This window comes from Achroia grisella, unplaced genomic scaffold, assembly GCF_030625045.1.
Source record: "Achroia grisella isolate CSIRO2021 unplaced genomic scaffold, CSIRO_AGI_Agris_v1 utg1173, whole genome shotgun sequence".
NCBI classification, from domain to species: Eukaryota; Metazoa; Arthropoda; class Insecta; order Lepidoptera; family Pyralidae; genus Achroia; species Achroia grisella.
This window is the reverse complement of record NW_026712589.1, coordinates 1586657-1610133: the sequence shown is the minus strand read 5'-3', so window position 1 is coordinate 1610133 and position 23477 is coordinate 1586657. Positions and strand designations below refer to the sequence as shown.

Here is a 23477-nt window from a genome sequence, read left to right as displayed (position 1 = left end):
ACGGTAGGACTTATGGAGCCGCGGATGGCTAACTCCCGCCTGACGGATACGACTTTAGTCTGAGGGCACCGCTAGGGGTTCGAACTTCGATTTCCGTTTAAATTGGAGTATCGATAGGATGGATCATGCACCCTAATGCGCTGACGGTGAACACAGGTGGCGGATTAGTGAAGAATGATATGACAAACACGTAGATATTTCTATTAGTGTATAGTGATGAATCAACCAAAAGGTGACTACGCTTATTTCCAGGGCGGTCAGCGTAAATGGTAGATTTTTTCCAATTACTCTATTCAAATCTATTACAAATAACGCAAAGGTATATACACAAAGCGACGACTGGTTATTTGTAAACATTTATTTTAGTTTAAATTAAATATAATTTTACATATACAAATAGTCTGGTATTTGTTTATATTACAGTTAATTACATGTGAAGTAACTTAATAAATGTTTACAGTGCAGATCATACATACATAATGCTGTAAATACCTGCCTGTGGTCTCTATAGTATTATTTAGTCTGTATTTTCTTAGGTACATTTTATACTTATTCTGCGCGTGTGTTTGAACTTAGACTTATGTAGAACATTAAATTATATTTCTGACTTTTGGATGGCGGAACACTGACGAAAAACTCAAGATTTTTTTATAAAATTAAATCGAGCGAAATATTTTGAGGGTTGCAGCCAAGCATCGTTGACTGTTAACAACAGCCCTAACCACCCCATTTAGGATAGATATCATAAAGGGATGTTTAGAACAAACCACATTTACATCTAATTATAATTCATTAGTGTCCCCCAATTGATTCTCTGTCCAATTCAAACGAGAATCGAAATTACGACGGCCTGTGCTGTACCTTCAGACTGAAGTCGCATCTGTCAGGTAGGAGTTGGTCGAGCCGCTTCATAAGTCCTTCCGCGGGTTTGGAGTGTCATCTCGAGTTACTTTATTCGATGAAGCTGTAAGGTCATCTGCGGCCAACAGGATTAGAGTTGTTCGAAAAAACTCCATTAGCAGAGTCCAGGTCTTATACTACAGTTTAATCCATCAGTCTTATGACGTAGTCCAATTCTGGTATATGACAAAATTGAATTGATTTAATAAAAAAAACTTCTAGGATTTTATTTTTACTAGCTGTACCCGCGACTCCGCGTGGATTTATCCCTTATTTTTCTAAAATATAATTTAGTAACGTTACTTACTACTTTAGGTTAATTAAGTACTTAGGCTACTTTTATTTTAGAAAAGTTATAAAATAAAAGTAGTCTAAGTTACTCCTTATTACATCAGCTACCTGCCAATACAAAATCGGCACAACTATTTCAGAGATTAGCCTTAACAAACAGACAGACAGACAAAAATTGTAAAAAATATTATTTTGGAATGTGTACCGTATTTATATTCATATGTATGTAGTAAAAAACGGTTATTTCAATATAACAAACAGACACTACAATTTTATTTATATGTGTAGTTTTATACTAAATAGTTGGGTGGTCCCGGAATTTCGATTGAGATTATTTATACACTGAAATACCGTCACATCTCCTAAACCATATGTAAGTCTTTCGCCAATAAATTACTCAGTGACCTTTCTCGTTAAATAACAAATTTATTTTTATATAATTAACTCTTATTACAAACGAAATACTTAAAGAAATACGCTTAAAGTCTAAAATTGAATGGCTATACATTAATGTAATTAAGTGTTAACATATATATACATATATATGTATATATAAACCTGTATTCATTATCGTTTCCATATTACATTATAAGATTAGTTCGTATAATACCTAGCTAAATTACACGATATATATACAGTTTTTACTTGTACAACCAGATAGTACTATGTTATATGTAATGATAATATCATACATATAGATAGCATAATATGTAGGTATATATCGACCTATATCTAAATATATATAACTCAAAGGTGACTGACGTAGTGATCTATCAACGCACAGCCCAAACCTCTGAACGGATCGGGCTGAAATTTGGCATTCAGGTAGATGTCATGACGTAAGCATCCGCTAAGAAAGGATTTGATTAATTCTACCCCCAAGGGGATAAAATAGGGGATGAAAGTTTATATTAAACTTTGTCAATTTTAAACCGATCTGGCTGAGACTTTGCATGCATAAAGCTATGACGTATGCATCCCCTAAGAAATGATTTTGATAAACTCCACCCCTAAGGGGATAAATTGACGCGAGCGAAGCCGCGGGCAAAAGCTAGTATAATATAAATACAAACGTATTCGCTGAGGCAAAAATTAAAAAGTCGTCTGCTAGGGTAGCTCTGTCTACCCATTGCAGACGCTAAGCAGCTTGCATTGTAAGCTGTTTCTATTGAAGAGATAAGAATGGCAAACAAGCTGAAAGTCCTTGTAAGTGGTAACAATCTCATGAATAGCACCACGGCCATACACTATAAAGAGTTGCCATTTAGAAGGTGGAGTTACCATGTCTCTTATCCTGTGATTACTGCTTAAACTCACCCTACAATCGAAGTTGACAAAGACACTGCTTGGTGGCTGAAATAGGTGAGACTGGAGTATGTTGATGAATATTATAAAGTCTACCAGGGGTAAGAAATACTATTCCTGTTTGATGCACACACTGTTATTGTAAACCTATACATATAAATACAATTGTAGAGTCTGTTGGTAATATTGAAATAACCATTTTACTACATGCATATGAATATAAATACGGTACATACACCAAAATGACATTTTTTACAATTTTTCTGTCTGTCTATTTGTTCCGGCTAATCTCTGAAATGGCTGGACCGATTTTGACGGAATTTTTATGGCAGGTAGCTGATGTAATAAGAAGTAACTTAGGCTACTTTTATTTTAGAAAAATAAAGTTAAATTCCACGCGGACGAAGTCACGAGTACAACTAGTCATTAATAAGAATGGGCCAACAAATATCATTTAATGCTATAAAGCTAACACAGTCATTACAGTAATATTTGAAGACAATTCTCACAGCGCCATCTAGTCCAAAGCTAAGCAGAGCTTGTGTTACGGGTACTAGACAAATGATATACATAAATACATACATAATACACATAGAAAACATTTAGACTGTCTCAAACAATTATTACGAATACTCTTGAATAAATACGTTAGCCGTGCGCTGAATCGAACCCGCGACCATAGGACGTACATGGTATGCTAAATCTCAAGACCACTGCGCCATCATTATTGGGAAATTAGAAACTCATATCATACTAACCACTAACTGTTAACTAATGTATTCGAACAAAGGACTATCATCGTTGACATAGCCTATCGGAACATATGTTTTAATTTTTTTTAATATATCATAATGGAATGGTGCTCCCGCCTGTGCTAATGGTCTACGCTGGCGGGGCTCCAGAGGATGATAAGATGAGCATAAGATCAGGTCAGCCCATCGTGGTAAATCCACCAGGAATTCATAACGATGGTTTCCGCGTGGATCTAACCTGACATGGTACATTTCCAGCCGCGGGGTCAACAATCCACAGTACCAACAATCCCCTCCCTCGAACATATACAACGAGTCAACGTATATCAAATTCTGACGTTATTTGCTCAGTATTTGGCAGCCATTCCTCAACGCGATATCGCGGCGGAACGTGGGTGGGCTTATCTTTAGGTACATCAGCGATTTATGTCAAATGCGTTATACATTGATTACATATGTGACAACCGATAAAATGATGTAAAGTGCCGCCTAGCAATGATTGACATGGCACTTGTTTACACAGTGATATCCGAACGTTGTGTGTATCGTTATCTACCGCATATAAAGTTGTTCTGACGCCTAAGATGGTTGAATTAACGCCTAGATATGGGTGGTATTGTTAACACCTATAATGTCCGACAACTCACTAATGTTTTTCTGTCTACTTTAATGCCTTTACAGCTTCACCAGAGGATAGGGAGCTAGTAGGTACTCTAATGCTGTTAGCCGCAGCTGGCCTTTACAGTTTCACCAGAGAATAGAGAGCTAGTACTCTAATGCTGTTAGCCGCAACTGGCCTTTACAGCTTCACCAGAGGATAGGGAGCTAGTAGGTACTCTAATGCTGTTAGCCGCAGCTGGCCTTTACAGTTTCACCAGAGAATAGAGAGCTAGTACTCTAATGCTGTTAGCCGCAACTGGCCTTTACAGCTTCACCAGAGGATAGGGAGCTAGTAGGTACTCTAATGCTGTTAGCCGCAGCTGGCCTTTACAGTTTCATTGGAGAATAGTGAGCTAGTAGGTACTCTAATGCTGTTAGCCGCAGCTGGCCTTTACAGTTTCACCAGAGAATAGAGAGCTAGTACTCTAATGCTGTTAGCCGCAACTGGCCTTTACAGCTTCACCAGAGGATAGGGAGCTAGTAGGTACTCTAATGCTGTTAGCCGCAGCTGGCCTTTACAGCTTCACCAGAGGATAGTGAGCTAGTAGGTACTCTAATGCTGTTAGCCGCAGCTGGCCTTAACAGCTTCACCAGAGGATAGGGAGCTAGTAGGTACTCTAATGCTGTTAGCCGCAGCTGGCCTTTACAGTTTCACCAGAGAATAGAGAGCTAGTACTCTAATGCTGTTAGCCGCAACTGGCCTTTACAGCTTCACCAGAGGATAGGGAGCTAGTAGGTACTCTAATGCTGTTAGCCGCAGCTGGCCTTTACAGCTTCACCAGAGGATAGTGAGCTAGTAGGTACTCTAATGCTGTTAGCCGCAGCTGGCCTTAACAGCTTCACCAGAGGATAGGGAGCTAGTAGGTACTCTAATGCTGTTAGCCGCAGCTGGCCTTTACAGTTTCACCAGAGAATAGAGAGCTAGTACTCTAATGCTGTTAGCCGCAGCTGGCCTTTACAGTTTCACCAGAGAATAGAGAGCTAGTAGGTACTCTAATGATGTTAGCCGCAGCTGGCCTTTACAGCTTCACCAGAGGATAGTGAGCTAGTAGGTACTCTAATGCTGTTAGCCGCAGCTGGCCTTAACAGCTTCACCAGAGGATAGGGAGCTAGTAGGTACTCTAATGCTGTTAGCCGCAGCTGGCCTTTACAGTTTCACCAGAGAATAGAGAGCTAGTACTCTAATGCTGTTAGCCGCAGCTGGCCTTTACAGTTTCACCAGAGAATAGAGAGCTAGTAGGTACTCTAATGATGTTAGCCGCAGCTGGCCTTTACAGTTTCACCAGAGAATAGAGAGCTAGTACTCTAATGCTGTTAGCCGCAACTGGCCTTTACAGCTTCACCAGAGGATAGGGAGCTAGTAGGTACTCTAATGCTGTTAGCCGCAGCTGGCCTTTACAGCTTCACCAGAGGATAGTGAGCTAGTAGGTACTCTAATGCTGTTAGCCGCAGCTGGCCTTAACAGCTTCACCAGAGGATAGGGAGCTAGTAGGTACTCTAATGCTGTTAGCCGCAGCTGGCCTTTACAGTTTCACCAGAGAATAGAGAGCTAGTACTCTAATGCTGTTAGCCGCAGCTGGCCTTTACAGTTTCACCAGAGAATAGAGAGCTAGTAGGTACTCTAATGATGTTAGCCGCAGCTGGCCTTTACAGTTTCACCAGAGAATAGAGAGCTATTAGGTACTCTAATGCTGTTAGCCGCAGCTGGCCTTTACAGTTTCACCGGAGGATAGGGAGCGAGTACTCTAATACTGTTGGCCGTAGCTGGATTTTACAGCTTCACCGGACAGGGAGCGAGTGCGGATGATGCTCCAAACCTGCGGAAGGTCTTATGGAGCGGCTGAAGGCCAACTGCCGCCTGTTGATACGACTTTAGTCTGAGTCTCTATTCTTATATGGCGATCTCTCTGCTATACTGGTGCAGCACATTGCTTTATACCGATGGTCGCCCGTTCTATTCCTCGCATCGTACAAACATTTCTATTCATCAGTATCATTGTTTGTATCCAGTGTTTTCTATAATGAAGCATCATCATTATCATCTGATTCATCCTTATTCCATTTCTAAATTACACTATATTATGTATATATTTACAAAAAATGTACCTAAGCATTGAAACCAGTTGTCTAGAATCGGGACTAGATGGCGTTGTGTGAAATATCGAGGGGTATTTTATTTTTCGTATATCTTGTGTGATGCAGAAGAAGTCGCGGGACAGCTAGTGTAATATTATTTAACCTCATCAATTATGATATACTAGCTACTCGCCCCAGCTTCGCATGGGTGTACATGTATTATATTTTATTTATATTATTACATAAACCATCCTCTTGAATCATTCCATCTATTAAAAAAATCTCTTCAAAATCCATTGCGTAGTTTTGAAGATTTAAGCATACATAAGAACGGACAGACAGCGACAGCGTCTTTGTTTTACACTATGTAATGATGATAAATGTTGATGCAGTAACACATCAACCATAGAATTAGGTCAAGCCAAATTTACAAAGCGCAAATCCCGACAATCGTACGTATCGTGACGACATTTTGATGTGACAAAGATATTTTTGTATCCTATTCTATTTAAATATATGGGACACAGTTACCTAGATATATCAAAATAATTGCATTTTATAATGTCTAGTAAGACAAATTCAATATTGTCTACTAAGCACTGCTGTGTCTAAACTGTGTTATTGTCTAAACCTTACATTTTCCTATTGTTATTTAGTATATAAGATCGTTATTTCTATGTACATATTGTCAGTTTATTACCATCTGTAATATACATCGTCTCGACCAACAACTTCGTATCATTGACCGCAACAAAATAAAACGACAGCTATTATTATTTAAATTTATATATATAAAATATAGACATCATTATGTCTGCTCGTTGATTTTCACACATTGTTATCAAAAGCTTTTATTGCGAATAAGTCTGAAATTTATCGAAAGTATATTAGCTGTACCCGCGACTTCTTCCACGTGGAATTTAACTTTATTTTTCTAAAATAAAAGTAGCCTCAGTTACTCCTTATTACATCAGCTACCTGCCAAAAAAGGTCCCGTCAAAATCGGTCCAGCCATTTCAGAGATTAACCGGAACAAACAAGCAGACAGGCAGATAAAAATTGTTATTTTGGTGTATGTTACGTATTTATATTGATATGCATGTAGTAAAAAACGTTTATTTCAATATTACAAACAGACACTCCAATTTTATTTATATGTATAGATATATAAAACATTTTAGAGATACTTCAAAGCGCTCATACATAATACGGTTATTTATATATGTTTTATTGTTTTATATGTATTATTTATATATTAACGTTGAAACATTGTACTACGGTCTCAATGTTTACCAAAACAACTTAAGATACATTCGCAGAGGATGTTAGTGCCATCATTATTTAATATTTAAATATAGATAATCCTATAATTAAGTCAGGATGTGAATATTAAAAAAAATTGCTAAGTATGTACTATATATACTTATCTAGGTATGTACATATCTGTTTTTATGATAATATAATGGTGCACCCACCTGCGCTGACGGTTTACGCTGGCGGGGCACCAGTGGAGGATGATAGGATGGACATGAGGTCAAGTCAGTTAGTTCGTGGTGACAAATTCACCCAGAATTTAGTGCGATGGTTTCCTTGGAGTACCGTATGGAGGTCAACATGACATGTACATTGCAAGCAATAAGATCATCAGTCTACATTACTAACAATCCCATATAACATCCCGCCGGTTTATACCGATATATCTATATTAATATTATAATATGATAATTATATATATATATATTATATATTAATATATGATAATTAGGCAGTTGTATGACAAAGTTCTTAGCATTTCATATATTGACCGTGCAGGTGCTGGATACTATAATCATACACATAATAATCTCAATCAAAGATCAAATAGAATTGTGGCAAAAATATTTTAACTCTCTCCTACAATCATTTTAGTTTTATCCATCACATCACGTCGACTCTAAAAGTATATTTATCCGACTATTTCTAAACTGGCATATCATTAATTAAAAAAAAAGTCAAATTTCAAAATATCTTTATTCATGTAGGTCTATAAAAGACTTTTATAATATGTCAAATCTACCGTCGGTTCGGAATGATTTCGAGATGAGAAGAACTGAGAAGAAACTCAGCTCGTATTCATTTCAAATAAATGTTATAAATGTTTACAATAATACAGATTAATTTTTAAATTTTAAATCTGGGAGAATGGAGTGACCTGTTGAAATTTCAAGTAAAAATCATATACAAAGATTTCAGGAACGTGTTGGTTACAAAAGTCACAATAGCCCGCAGGACCGTGTTTGTGTTGCGAACATAAAAACATCCGTACAACAGAAGCTAAACATTCAACTCTGTCAATCCGAGTTGGCTAATTAGCATTTATAATCATTTACAAACAATACACCAACCCCGCAACCCTCATCTCACCTCAAGCGCGTTAATTGCTTCGCAAACAAACTCATCTTTGCACTAACCGTTTACTTGGTGACTTTAATGACTGAGCAAACAGTGGTCGTGCGGCTGACCGCCTGACCGCTCTGATGACCATAAATCTTCCGATTTTCCCGATTTCCCCGACAACCCGCCGCGTTCACCCCGGTCTCCCTGCGTCCACTCGCGCGCCACTCTTATAAATTACCTACACGCTTCCACTATAAATCAAATGACGGCCGACTAAATGTATTTACTATTGTTTGAATACACCTAGAATGTTGTTGTAACTGATGCTCGCGGTGACGCATATTTCATTGGACGTTTATTTAATAATAATAATAATTTCAAGACAATCACAGAGCCTTCTAGACCCAAGTTTAGCTGGCTAAAGCCTATATTATGGGTACTAGATAACTGATATAAATACATAGATTTTTTTTCATACATACATACATAGAAAACACCCAGACTGATATAAACAATCATACTACGGATCACAATCGAATCATAATCGGACAATTCACACAGCGCCATCTAGACCCAAGTTAAGCTAGCTAAAGCTTGTGTTACGGGTACTAGATAACTGATACATATACATAGATATTTTTTTTGTAAATAAATATATATTATACATAGAAAACACCCAGACCGATACAAACAATCATACTCATGAATACAAATGTTTGTGCCGTGCGAGGAATCGAACCCGCGACGATCGCAAGTAAAGCAGTGTGCTGAACTGCTAGACCATCGAGATCGTTATTTTAGTGCGTTACTCCGACATAGTCGGTCCTAGCAGACGTTAGTCAGCAATCTGTAGACACAGGAAATTTGCTGCGTCCCTTTGTTTTCGTCCGGAACTAGAAGATATTAAGACCGTTCCATACGAAGGCTCCCGATTCCCGATCCCGATTAATCTTAAGCGAAAAGTTTGCGCAAACGCTTGACCAAAGGAAATCGGCTAATGTGCGATAATTGAAAGTTTGAGGAAACAGGGGTAGAAAGGATCGGGGACAATGCTTTTAAACATAAACAATTATATTGGACGTGTCATTTACTAAGCGGTCTGTGACCATTTAACAACATAAAGGTGCTTATTCGGACCGTTATCTCGGCCGGAAGTCAAATAAAAAACGTGATCCAGGCATAATTTTCGTGCGCCGCGCCGCCCGCAGTGCCCGCCGCGGTGCGCATTAGTAGAATAAAAAACAAGGTGTCGATTGAACTTAAGATAGTTTTTAACTACATTATTATTTAATTTAAGTTTATTCTAGAGTTCCGTTGGTGTAAATTTTGAACCCATTTATCATTTTAGTAATATACTATATCGTTACTCATTCCTTCGATTGGATGTGGGTATATATATTGCAAGTATGAAGAACCAGTCATCCTGTTTTATCTTTCATCAGGTTTCGTATAAATCCGTTACGAAAATTAAATACAGCAAATGACAGAAGTATTCATAAGTATTAATATTACACTGAAGATTATAAGAAGTGTCAATTCAATAAGAAATAGTGAAAAAGTTTTTTCGCATAATCTCTATAATTCAATTTTGTACAAAAAAAATAACACAATTACCTTGACATCGCAAAATTTAACAGCATTTATAATATTTTGACACCGTATACTCTTTATCTCAATTCTGACGGCCGGGGACCACCGACTAAGGGTTCTAATTCAGAATAGAATAAATGATACGTCACCGGCAACAATGGCGTCAATGAAGATGTCTGCGTGCAAACGAAATGGTGCTATAGTAGCAACCTACATTGTATATTCAGCGGAAAATAATCGCACACAGCGCTTTCCAGTTGGTAAATTTGGAGTGAGTTTTTTGCGAGTTATTGTAACCATTCGGACAGATGTCACGGGCAGGGAATCCGCGCCAACAAAAGCGCCCCGGGGGCGTATTGTCCTTTTCTCCCCGACCTCCCCGCGTCTACCATTAACACTGACACCTCCAACATTTATTTTTGTATCAAAATAATACATATAATTTATACAATTCATTTATAGCTATATTTACTGTATAATAGTTATTGCTCTAAATGGTGTTTAATGTCCTTATTTTATAAGTAATTTATACGGCGGGTCAGACTTTTACAGCTGCGTTTTACCCTCCGATGATGGCTATTAGCGAGACATCAGATAAATTCGTTAAGCGATAAACGCGGGGTCCCGGAAACTCTTGTGAGTGGTCTTATAACGTGTTGAATGTTTGAGCATTTATAAAACTATGTTTTATGCGATCGTTACATTACATGTCGTATTTGTAATTAAGTGTATAACCGGCGAGAGTAATGAAGTTGTGTGAATTGGGGATTAACGAGTGAGGTCGACGCGGTCGAGGTGCCTCCACGCCAGCCATGGAAGGAGGGCGACCGTGCTGCGACTGAATCAATCACGAAGGTTCAATAATTGATCGCTCGCCATCCCGCCTTGCGGCAGCCTCCCTCGACCTAATTACCTCTCCCACCCTCCACACACTCACGGCTCATTAAAGTACGTCTGTTGTTTGTTCTTCTAATTAAAGTGGAGCTTTATCGGTCTCGGGACCTCGTCTAATTGATATCATTGCGAGCGTTTACGATCATTGAATTACGACGGCCACGATCGACTGCCGCCGAGTAATCGGGTTAAGCAGTTAAACCTGACCGCATATTGTCTCTAACTAAGCTTCAATTGACTTGTTTAATCCCAGTTTATTGTTTATTTATGGCAGACAACAGTCGCGGCGTGTCGTTTAATGACTTAGCATCGTTCGAGCGGTATTTTTAACTTTCCCGTAGTTAATTATTTAAACTTCTTAAGCATGTTTTTTGTTTTATCTATACGGAATTTTTTTAGGTACGTAATATTGATGCAGGTATAAAATATCATATTCAATGATTTAGTATAACTGACACAAGTATAAAGTACATATGAATGTATAAATAATTTTAAATAGGTGCTCCATATATTAACTTCTCAATTGTATATTCAATCTCAGTTATTTATAATAATATAGTTATAACTATTTAATAATAAATAAGGGAAAGAAAAATATATTCTCCAATTAATAGTACGAAATCATTACGGTGCATTCTAAAAAAGAAAGTATTTTTCTGATGAACATCAATTCCAATTTAGAAAGAACTCGCTCTGCCCCTCCGATGCAATTGAAATATTCTAAGTGAAACATCGCCTTGGCAAGTATTCTTTACTAAAATGTCAACAGCTGACAAAACTGTCTTTCCACCCTATCTGGTGTCATCTACCCTATCTGCTGTCATAGTGTAGATACATATAAACTTGTAATTTTGTCTCTAAAAGTCGTGTTCATGTTACATATTAATAACTGTTGATTAAAATTACGGCGAACTGTTTATAGTTTGCATGCCAGCAATTATATATTACACTAGCTGACCCGTGCAACTTCGTCTGCGTTTCATTTCCTCAACTTTTGCAATATTTTTCATTGCAGCTCCGCTCCTATTGGTCGAAGCGTAATGTTATATAGCTTAAAACCTTCCTCGACAAATGGACTATCCAACACAAAAAGATATTTAAAATTCGAGGTAGTAGTTTCTGAGATTAGCGCGTTCAAACAAACAAACAAACTTTTCAGTTTTATAATATTATATATTATATATATATTATTATTACTAGCTACTCGGCTTTGTACGGTTATAGGTACAAGTATTATATACTAAAACCTTCCTCTTGAATAATTCTATCTATTAAAAAAACCGCTTCAAAATCCGTTGCGTAGTTCTAAAGATTTAAGCATACATAGGGACGGACAGACAGCGACCTCGACTTTGTTTTATACTATGTAATGAAGTATAGATTTTGCATGGAAACTGTAATAATGAGCAATAATAATGCAATTGTATAATCGAACAAGTTAATATCCAATTACGTATGATCACTCAATTCCCAATACAAATGTGTCGTAAAATGAATTGTTTTTCGATTATGAACATAATATCGCGCGTAATAAAATAACATTAATTCGATGCCAATTGGAACATAGTGAAGTTGTAGTCGCCGATGTGGAAAATAAGCAATTCCGTTTAAATCACAATCTAGCAATTCTTTGATACCCGTGAAATTGCCGTAACGAAATAAATGTTAAATAAAACGTAAAATAAAATTATTGCGCCTCCACAAACAAATAATTGGAACGAGAACATAGCTACGGCGAACGCTTGCGCCCGTCGCCGCTCGTTTTATAGCTTATTTGGGGGAAAGCTTTATTGAAGTTTGCCACGTTGTCTGCGTGTCAGAGGAAAGCAACCCCTAGTGTTATCAAAATATGGTTGGATGTAGGTCGTGTGCCGCCAAATGCGTCACCGCCGTGTGGCATGAAATGACTTTTTCGTTTGTGTACGCTTTTTATCCACTTAGAGTCATTCTTTTTTATGCACGTTACAATTCACTTTCAGATTTCACTAGTCGCTATTTGCCGTTTATTATATTACAAGCTGTACCCGTGACTTCGTATATGTGGAATTTAATATTTATTTTTCTTAAATAAAAGTAGCCTAAGTTACTCCTTATCACATCAGCTACTTGCCAATAAAAGTCCCATCAAAATCGGTCCAGCCATTTCAGAGATAAACCGCTACAAAAGACATACAGACAAAAATTGTAAAAAAATTATTTTGGTATATAAATACGGTACCTAAGTACATAAGTACCGTATTTACCGTATTATGGTACATAAGTACCGTATTTATATTCATATGCATGTAGTAAAAAACGGTTATTTCAATATTACAAATAGACACTCCAATTTTATTTAGGTACATGTATAGATCGAAATATTCACTTAGTTTTCATAATTCGAAACCTTGGTTTCCTATTAATTGGCTGGCAATCCTTCGTGAGGTTTCTTGAAGATCATACGCACCGATAAAGCAAATTGAATTTCGTGATTATCAACACATCGCGATGTAGACAACTAATTAATTTCTTATCACTAATTGAAACATTTATATTACATTTATTAATAGTGTAACTGATAGCACGCTGCAATGTGTAAAGGCCCAATTTTTCAGATTGATAAAATGTAAGGTGCATATATTTGATACTTTGGCACATTTCAACTTAAAAATGTAAAGTTACTATTGCAAGACATTTGCGTGTAGCTCTTTTAAATAATATTCGTTCTTCTTGAGATCCATGAGCCGAATGAGCGGTAGATTAAAAAAACTACGGCTATTCAAAAGTGCTTATATTATATTAAGGTTTTAATAAAAGGACTTTCTACTCTATTCTATTACTAGCTAACCACGGCTTCGCATGGATATACATGTATTATATATATAAACCTTCTTCTAGAATCTATTAAAAAAACCGCTTCAAAATCCGTTGCGTAGTTTTAAAGATTTAAGCATACATAGGGACAGACAGCGACAGCAACTTTGTTTTATACTATGTAATGTTTTTTTTTGTATATGATAATGACATGGTCCACCCTGGCCTGCGCTAACGTTCTACGCTGACGGGGCAGTGGAGAATGATAAGATGTGCATGAGGTCAGGTCAGTTAGCCCATCGTGACAAATTCACTAGTAATTTAACACGATGGTTTCCAGGAACCGCGTGGTGGTCGACTTGACACATTTACACATTACCAACAATACCATTCCCCTCACTATGTAATGTTTCTATTACGACTGATAGCGGCAGAATGGATAGAATATACATTCATTTGCGATATACAGTCCAGAAGAAGCACAAACAATATATCAAAGGACATCGTTAGATTTAGGCGGCCTTATTGCTGAATGCAATCTTCAAGGCAACCTTAGAGAAACGGATTGAAATATCGAACAGGTAGATAATATGCAAACAGCAGAAAACTAAAAAAGTATAGTAAAGTACTACAAATATATAATGATGATGATGAAAAGTATAGTAAAGTACTACAAGTATATAATGATGATGATGAAAAGTATAGTAAAGTACTACAAATATATAATGATGATGATGAAAAGTATAGTAAAGTACTACAAATATATAATGATGATGAAAAGTATAGTAAAATACCACAAATATATAATGATGATGAAGGAAAGTATAGTAAAGTACTACAAATATATAATGATGATGAAGGAAAGTAATATCAGGAAATAATCTCAGGATAGTTCACACAGCGCCATCTAGACCCAATTTAAGATAGCTAAAGTTTGTATTATACCCATAACTGTACCCATAACTATACCAGATAACTAATACAAATACATAGATTTTTTCGTTAATACTATTATATAGTACATAGAAAACTTCCAGACCGATACGAACAATCATACTCATGAATACAATTTTTTTTTTGACATTTCAGACAGCGCCATCTAGACCCCAAGTTAAGCTAGCTTAAGCTTGTGTTATGGGTACTAGATAACTGATACATATACATAGATAATTTTTTTTTCGTAAATACATACATATTATACATAGAAAATACCTAGACCGATACAAATAATCATACTCATGAATACAAATGTTTGTGCCGTGCGAGGAATCGAACCCGCGACCATTGGATGTAAAGCGGTATGCTAGACCGCTAGACCATCGAGGTCGTCAAATATTCAAATATTTATGCCGTGCGAGGAATCGAATCCGCGACCATCGGAAGTGTGGCAGTGTGCTAAACCGCTAGATCACCGAGGCCGTCAAATATATAAATACTTGGCTTTAATCCAAGCTGTAGGATATTTGAATGGTGCATTATGGGTAGTTCCAAATGACTCTACTATGGTTAAAATCAGCCACTCACTTCCTTGCTGGAGGGTCGTTTATGACGCAGAAAATGATATCACCCAACAATGTACTAGGACGAGCCTTAACTGGTGTACCATAGGATGTTGGGGAATGATCTAGGACCGCCGATTTGGCAGCGGGGCCAGGCGTCGCGGCGCCTAAACCAACGGCACCCAAATCTCTATCACACCATTTTCAACTCTATGAAAGCATAAAGTCCTTCCTACCGATCACCATGGTTTAAAGTTATCATCTACATGGAATATAGTGACTAATAAATTCAAAATAATCTATACCACTATTACAAAGCTGAAGTGTTTGTTTGTCTGAACGCGCTAATCTCAGGAACAACTGGTTCGAATTGAAAAATAATTTCTGTGTTGGATTGTCCTTTTGTCGAGGAAGGATAATATATTATAAAGCTGAAGTGTTTGTTTGTCTGAACGCGCTAATCTCAGGAACTACTGGTTTGAATTGAAAAATTACTTCTTCAGCTATCGCTGACCCACACAACTTCGTAATCATCACACTTACTTGACATTTCTTTACATAAATTTACATAATACATTTTTAACGTTCCAACAAACAAACAAACCAACTCTTCTGTTTTATTATATTACTAGGTACTCGCCCCGGCTTCGAGTGTACAATATATGTATTATATATATAAACCTTCCTCTAGAATCACTCAATCTATTAAAAAACCGCTTCAAAATCCGTTCCGTAGTTTTAAAGATTTAAGCATACATAAGAACGGACAGACAGCGACAGCGACTTTGCTTTATACTACGTAATGGTAAGATAGATGAACTCTATGAATTTTTTAATAAGTCATCAAACATATCACCCGTTTACTGCAAAGGAATGCGACTTATTTATGAACCCGGATCATTCAAACGTGAAGTTGTCTTTTTTGTTCCTAGGGTCGCGGGTATCCTAGTTGGCTTTTATTTATAGATCTGGCGGCGCGTGTTAATGGTGGGGCTGGTCCCTTACGCTACTGTTTATATTTATTTGGGGTCGGAATAATGAGTCTATCTGCGCGCTGACTCGCGAACTCTGTGGCGAATTGATTAAAATGTTGTTAGGATTCAGTCTCACGGAAAGAGGGTAGGCATTTTGAGAGTTAATAAACGAGATTTGTCGCACAGTTAAGTTGGAGCAACAAATTTCAGTTTGGATTTTAATAGGGTACAGCAGATACCGATGTTGGTAACACGGAAACAAATGTTAATTCGTTAATCTTATATTAATTTTTAATTAATTTATATAATCTATATATTACTTATATAGACATTTCAAATTTAATAATAATGTTCATATATATATATATGTAGTTTTAGTCATATTTGTACGTCAATTTCACTTAAATATCCATCAGTCTATTAACTACTCTATTTGAGAAGAAACGGCGGGATATTGAACTAGTATATTATTGGTATACTATTTTTAAAATGATTCTTTTTTTAAGAATTAATATAGATTGAAACCTGGTAGCTGTAAATATTATAAAATGGCGAATGACCATTCGTTTTGTTCATAATACTAAGATAAAAGCAAGGATAGCACTCAGATAATTTGACCACCTAATCCAAGAAGCAAAGTGAATATTATAGTATTACCTTTTCTGTCACTTATGTATTTAAATTGGTATCAATAGCGGTATCTGTTTCATTATATTCAATTAAAAAAAAAAACATATTTTTACGAATCATATATAGTACACAAAGAAAAGTACTGTAAGTGTAAAAATGAAAAAAAAATTGCATTCTGCTGCTCAATTTATTTTTTTACACTTACGTACTTACAGTATTATAATTTAATTAAAAAAAACATATTTCACGAATAATATACATAATGACAAGTATTGTAAGTGAGAAAATATAAAAATATGAGCTGTACGATCAGTATAATAATTTCAATTAAAAGAATATATATAAGTGCGAAAATAAAGCAATTTCAAAAAAAAACATACGAATAATGTACACAAAGAAAAGTATTGTAAGTGCGAAAATGTAAAAAATGAGCAGCACAATCAGTATAATCATTAATGGTGATGGCACGTGACTCCTCGATTCACTAACAGCGGGGGCGAGACAATCATCATTCATAGTTAGCTAACCTCTGACCCCCGTAGGGCACTGTCACGAACAGGGAAAGTCACAATTTTTATCACAACCACACAAAGAGTTGCGGATACGAATTTGTCACTAGCTTATTGCGGGGGACGTTCCTACTGATAAATATTAATATCGTACTTAAACCACTTTTGCACGGCTCCTTCTGTTTGTGTTGACTTGAGTTTTTTTAACAAATATCTATATATAAAAAAAAAGTAAATATTAGTCTATATATGATAAGAAGCGAGTAAAACTGTTTTAGATGGATTTCAGCAACGAAATTGGATCTGAAACAATGGTTAGATTTTTTGTAAATTTTAAAATATATACAAAATTCTCGTGTCACAATATCAGTTACCATACTCCTAAACGGCTTGACCGATTTTTATGTCATTTTATATGCATATTCAGTAGGTTTAAGAACCGGCTACTATCTATTTTTCATATCCCTAACTGATTAGGCTTGTACTTCTAACATTTTGTTTTATTTATTGATCAAAAAAATTTTTTTATGACGTCTCTTTAAAATATACATACAACCCTAAATTTTCGCCACCAACCCTTATTTTTTAACATTGTTAAGTATTTAAATTTATATGGCAACACAACGTTTGCTAGGACTGCTAGTATATATGTATATCTATATATATACTACACGTTGTATACTGGTCAATGATGATCACTCAGTCGAAACTAAAACAGTAGCTACTAACAAACTTGAGCCTTATTCCTCTGGAAATAACGACCATTTTAATATTGATTAATAATGAAAACGTAAACATCCATTATTTTTTTTTAAACAACTGTACTTTTTATAATTTTTCTTTGATGCCGCTGATAACGTAATGTCTACTTAGCTTTATCGTTTTATCTGTAAACCGGACGAAACCGGAAGTAAGGGAGACCTGCCTTCGTTCTTATGTGTGTTTGTTTGTTACTCATATTAATTAGAAATAGAAATAATCTTTAGTCAAATAAACTTAATATAAACACTTTTGAATAGTCAAGTTTTTTCATTCTACCGCTTATTCGGAATGCAGATTCATCACAAGAAGAATAAGCAAGAAACTCGTGTAATAAATAGAAAGTAATTTCTAATAATTTATAACTTATACAGTCTTATTAAAATCATAACTAGCTGACCCAGTAAACGTTGTTTTGCTATATAAATTAATATTGGTATTTAAGAAATAGGGTTTGGGTTTTAGGAAATAAAATTTAGGGTTGTAAGTATTAGTGCTAAATAATAAAAAAAATATATTTAGGGGTGGGTCTTCGTTATCATTGAGGGTTAGGGACAGCCGATTCTCAGACCTACTGAGTATGCATAAAAAATTTCATAAAAATCGGTAAAACCGTTTCAGAGTATGGTAACTAACATTGTGACACGAGAATTTTATATATTGAATAGAAGTAAATGATGCGTCTTTTATTTCTATCCAATACTAGCTGATTCGCGCAACTTCGTCTGCGTTTCATTTCCTCACCTTCTGCAATATTTTTTATTGCAGCTCCTATTAGTCGTAGAGTAATGTTATATAGACTAAAGCCTTCCTTGACAAATGGACTATCCAACACAAAAAACAGCAATATTTCCAAAAAACAGCAATATTCTTAATATCAATACTAGATTTAAAGACAAACTTGCTGTCCTCAAGTATCGTTTAGAAAAAGTTAATAGGTCTTTTATGAAAATAGGTATAAAAATTTACAATAAGATACCAAAGGATATGTTGGAATTACCCTTAAATAAATTCAAAACATCTGTTAAATCATATTTACTGAGCAAAGCCTATTACTCACTAAACGATTATTTGAATGACGAGCATGCAGGGTTATAGTTGTTCATGCACTGAATTTTCATTTAATGTTAGACATAGACACCTATATAAATATACATTGTAAATAAACTGGCTTTAAAAAAATTTGTAATTTAATTAAGTTTCTTGCCAGTTCTTCTCAATCGGATCTATAGGTATACCGAGCTGGACGGTAGGGAAAAAATCAAAATTAGAATGTAAAAATTTGACGTTCATTAGCGGCTAAAATGTCTTACATGAATGAATGATTTTGAATTTGAATTTGAAAAAAAAAATTTTGAGAGGATTTGCAACGTGTCTAAGTGTTTCCTGAGACTTCATATAATTCCTGTGTATGACAGAACTATTGGTACTATATGGATGGTGTGTGCTTTCCATTATTTTTTTAATTCTATTGCTAGATCTGTATACTTTATTAGTTTTCTATTCACGGTGCTTTGCATATTGTATGTGTTTGGGATGGCTATATCTACAAGATATACTTTTTTGTTCATTTTGTCGTGTAATGTTATGTCGGGTCTATTGTGATGTACGGTTTTATGAGTAATTATTGTTCTATCCCAGTACATATTATTATGATTATGACATTTTCGTGTTAAAGAATATAAACTTGGTTATTATTAAACGGCGATCGTAGCGATTTTGAAGTCGTTTAAGAAATATATATGAGTACACTTAAACATTAATTATCAACTCGCTATTTGTATGGTATGCTATTTGTGTCATGCATTATAGCATTAATAAATACACACCACAGCTTGTAATAAATGTGTCTTGTGTTGTATGTACATGTTTGATATAATATCTACATCTTGTAAATTAGATGTAATTACTTGTGACTATCCTAGACAATTACTTATAGGTACCAACGTTGCTCGGGAGAAATATACAACGCAAATTTCTTACTAATAGGATAGATAGATGGTTGGATATATGTGGACCCTTTCATGGTGAATTACTGAACGAATTTTGACGAAACTTTTCAGTAATATAGGTTAACACTTAGACTAAAAATCATTCACGTAGGACATTTTAGCGGCTCATGAACGCCAAACTTTTGGATTAATATTTTTTTTCTACTGTATGAATTTTATTTGAAACTGCAGGTTAGTTTTTAGCCTATATGTTATTCTGATATATAAGCTATATTTTTGTATAGTTTCATTAAAATCGATTTAGTAATTTTTGCGTGAAAGAGACAAACATTCATCCAAGCGCCATACTTACAAACTTCCGCGATTATAATATTAGCAAGATAAATACTAGTACCTCATAATGGTTTAAATAAAGAAATCTACATATATTTTATACATACATATAATCTTATATATCTATATGTATCTATTCTATACAATTGGTTCTATAATATAAAAAAAAAAACACTCATCCCATAGCAAGCTTAGTTTCTCTATGAAGCGTTAAAACTAAATGTTATGAATTGTACTAACTTCATGTCGGACTCTACATATTCGTGTCCATTAGTTATTTCATTTTCTCTTGTGTCACCAAAATGAGTTATAACTGTATAGCATTGTATTTGTATTATATTTTCTCTATATTTAGCATTAATGTATATATTTATTTGCATTTTCATTCGTAATTTAAGAGCTACGCTCTTGTCGGTGGAGCTCTTGCCACTTTGCGCGATCTTCCATCATGCTCTTTAATTCTTGATACGACACGACTCCCATTTTGTCCTCAGTTTGTTTGATGTAGCTATTCCTTGGTCTTCCCCTCCCCCTCTTTCCTTCTATTTTCCCCTCAATAATAATTTTCATGAAATCATCGTGCCGTATCAAGTGTCCTAACATTTTTCCTCGTCTATTTTCTATTGTGTTCAATATCTGCCTCTTTTCTTTTACCCTGTGTAGTACTTCTTCGTTTCTTACTTTATCCTTCCAGCTAATTCTTTCCATCCTCCTCCAACACCACATTTCAAAAGCCTCCAGTTTGTCTCTTTCCTTTTGATTTAATGTCCACGTCTCACACGCATACAAGGCTATACTCCAGATATAGGATTTCATATAGGTATATTATATAACATTTATTAGTAACTTTGTGATTGTTTTTTGACATAACTGCCCCACAACGCTTTCTGTATACCTAAAGGTTAGCTGGTGATGACTGCCATACGGCAATAAGCTCGCCTTTGTACATGTTATATTGTGCATTAAAGAATAAATAATGAAATAAATAAATTTTATACAATTAGTTTTAAAATATAATATAAATCTATTCTCTTTCAAGGTCCGTTTCTCTATGAACCGTTAATACCAAATGTTATGTTATAAATAAATGTACTAATATGTACTAACTTCATTTTTTGTTTGACTTTTCTGTTTGCAATAACATTTTCCTGTCGATTGTTAGTTAGGCAATTTGTAAGAGCAATAGAACTAACAAGGTGTTTAGCTGTTAGCTGATATAACTACAGCCTGGTACAGCAATTAAGTCGTTATCTGAGAATACTTAGCATGTTAATAATAAGTGTTACGGACTTGTTATTCGTGATGAATAAACAAGCGATGTTCCACTTGGACGCGCTACTTCTGTTCCTTAAGAATGAACCTATTAATTTCTAATGTTTTCCTGCACATTCACATGAACGGTTGTAAATTATTGTCCCAAAAATAAACAATAATAGCGTCAACGTCAACGCGCACCTGTTTTAGTGAGAGCCCTGGTGTTTCAGGAGTCTATAGGCTACAGTAACCATTTACCATCAGAATAGGCTACCGTTTATTATAAAAAAGATACGGTTGGAATGGTATTTTCACCATCGTAGGATAAAAAAAAATTCGCAAAATCACACATATTGATAAAGATATTTTTTTTTATACTTCGATGTTGGCAATCAAGCATACGGCCCATCTGATGGTTATATTATTTCTTAAGACATACAGCCATCTAGTTACAAGTTAAGTAGAGCGAGTTATGGGTGCTAGACAACAGATACAAATACATACATAATATACATAGGTAAAATTCAGACCAATACAAACAGTCGTTATAATGTTCATCATGCGAGGATTCGAACCCGCGACAGTCGAAGTAAAGCGGCACATTACCGCTGAACCATCGAGGGCGTCAAAATAAAAATAACTTCTAAAGGACGTATACGAAAAGATGAATCGCGTAAACTATAATGGTGCTTTCCTCAAAGAGTGGGACAAATAAACTCGCTCTTCTATTCGGTTATCGAAAACCAGAGCACCATATGTATCATAATGCTGCTCGTTTTATTATCGAAGAAGGGGGCGAGATGTAGGGGTGTCGATCACACTTTTAATTTAGTTGCTCCTAATGTATGCGAATGAGAAATCCCTCGGTATCTCCGGACCACTATCACTCGACACGAGGGTACATGTCTTAACAGTTTATCCCCCACATACTATATTATGCAAATGCGTTAGTGATATATCTGTACGTACACTTGGGACCTTTATTATGATACGAGTCTATTCCCTTTTATTAAGTTTGCTTTAATTAAATTCGCAGTCGTATATTTGTTGTCCTGATTGACTTAGATCTATTACGAGTAGAGATTTATGTGATTATACGGCTCAGTTACAATGTCGTTTTCTATGACCTTGTTTTTAGTAATTAAGTGTATTAGTATTATAATAGATCCATCTTGTATTTTAGTCTTTAAAATTAATGAAAAAAGTACTTTAATATGTAGTAAATACATAAGAATTTACTTTACAATATATATTTTTAATAATACAGAAAGTGTACTAGTATGTTATTGGATCCATCTGATATTTCTGTATTTAAAAAGTTAATGAAAAAAATACTTTGTTGTCTAGAAAATAGATAAGAATTTACGTTAAAATATATGTTTTTAACATTACAGAAGGACGTTAGTTTTTTAACGTTACAAAAATAAAAGGATAGCTAATTTATATTTTGCATTTCCAAGAAGATGTTTGCATAATATCGAGAATTTTCCGTACTGAATCATTGTTTTTGTGAATATATTTTTGCATGCAAATACTATTGTAAAGTCCTTGCAATTACTTCACCTGTATAATTTTGGGATTTTTACAGGATCACTCGCGAAAGGTCACGACCGAGTGTTAATTTACCTTCACTGTTATTTCTTAATAGTATTATAATATTCCATTAGCGTTTATTATAAAATATTCAATTTTATATTTATTTATTGTGTGTTGCGGTGTTACAGAGCAACCCTTACGCGTTGAAGGAGGGTGGCGGTGAAATGTCGGCGTGGACCTCTGCAGGCCTCCAACCCTCCGGTGGCTACTACCCTTACGACCCAACGCTCGCTGCCTACGGGTAAGTCCCCAGGGTCCAAAAACCCCAAGGTCCAAACGCCCGCGCCACTTTAGATAAAGCTCGCGTAGTGAGCAGATTAACATAACAGGGACC

At 35.5% G+C, this 23477-nt stretch overlaps 1 protein-coding gene across 1 annotated transcript in view; it reads left to right on the top strand.

Annotated features, from left to right (window-relative positions):
* Window positions 1–23477, top strand: part of LOC131851183 (homeobox protein araucan-like) — a 51336-nt gene that overhangs the window by 5265 nt on the left and 22594 nt on the right. The window contains exon 2 of the mRNA XM_059201632.1: window positions 23272–23384. Within this exon, the coding sequence (XP_059057615.1) occupies window positions 23308–23384 (77 nt within the window). The 5' untranslated portion in view covers window positions 23272–23307. The remainder of the gene's footprint in view (window positions 1–23271; window positions 23385–23477) is intronic.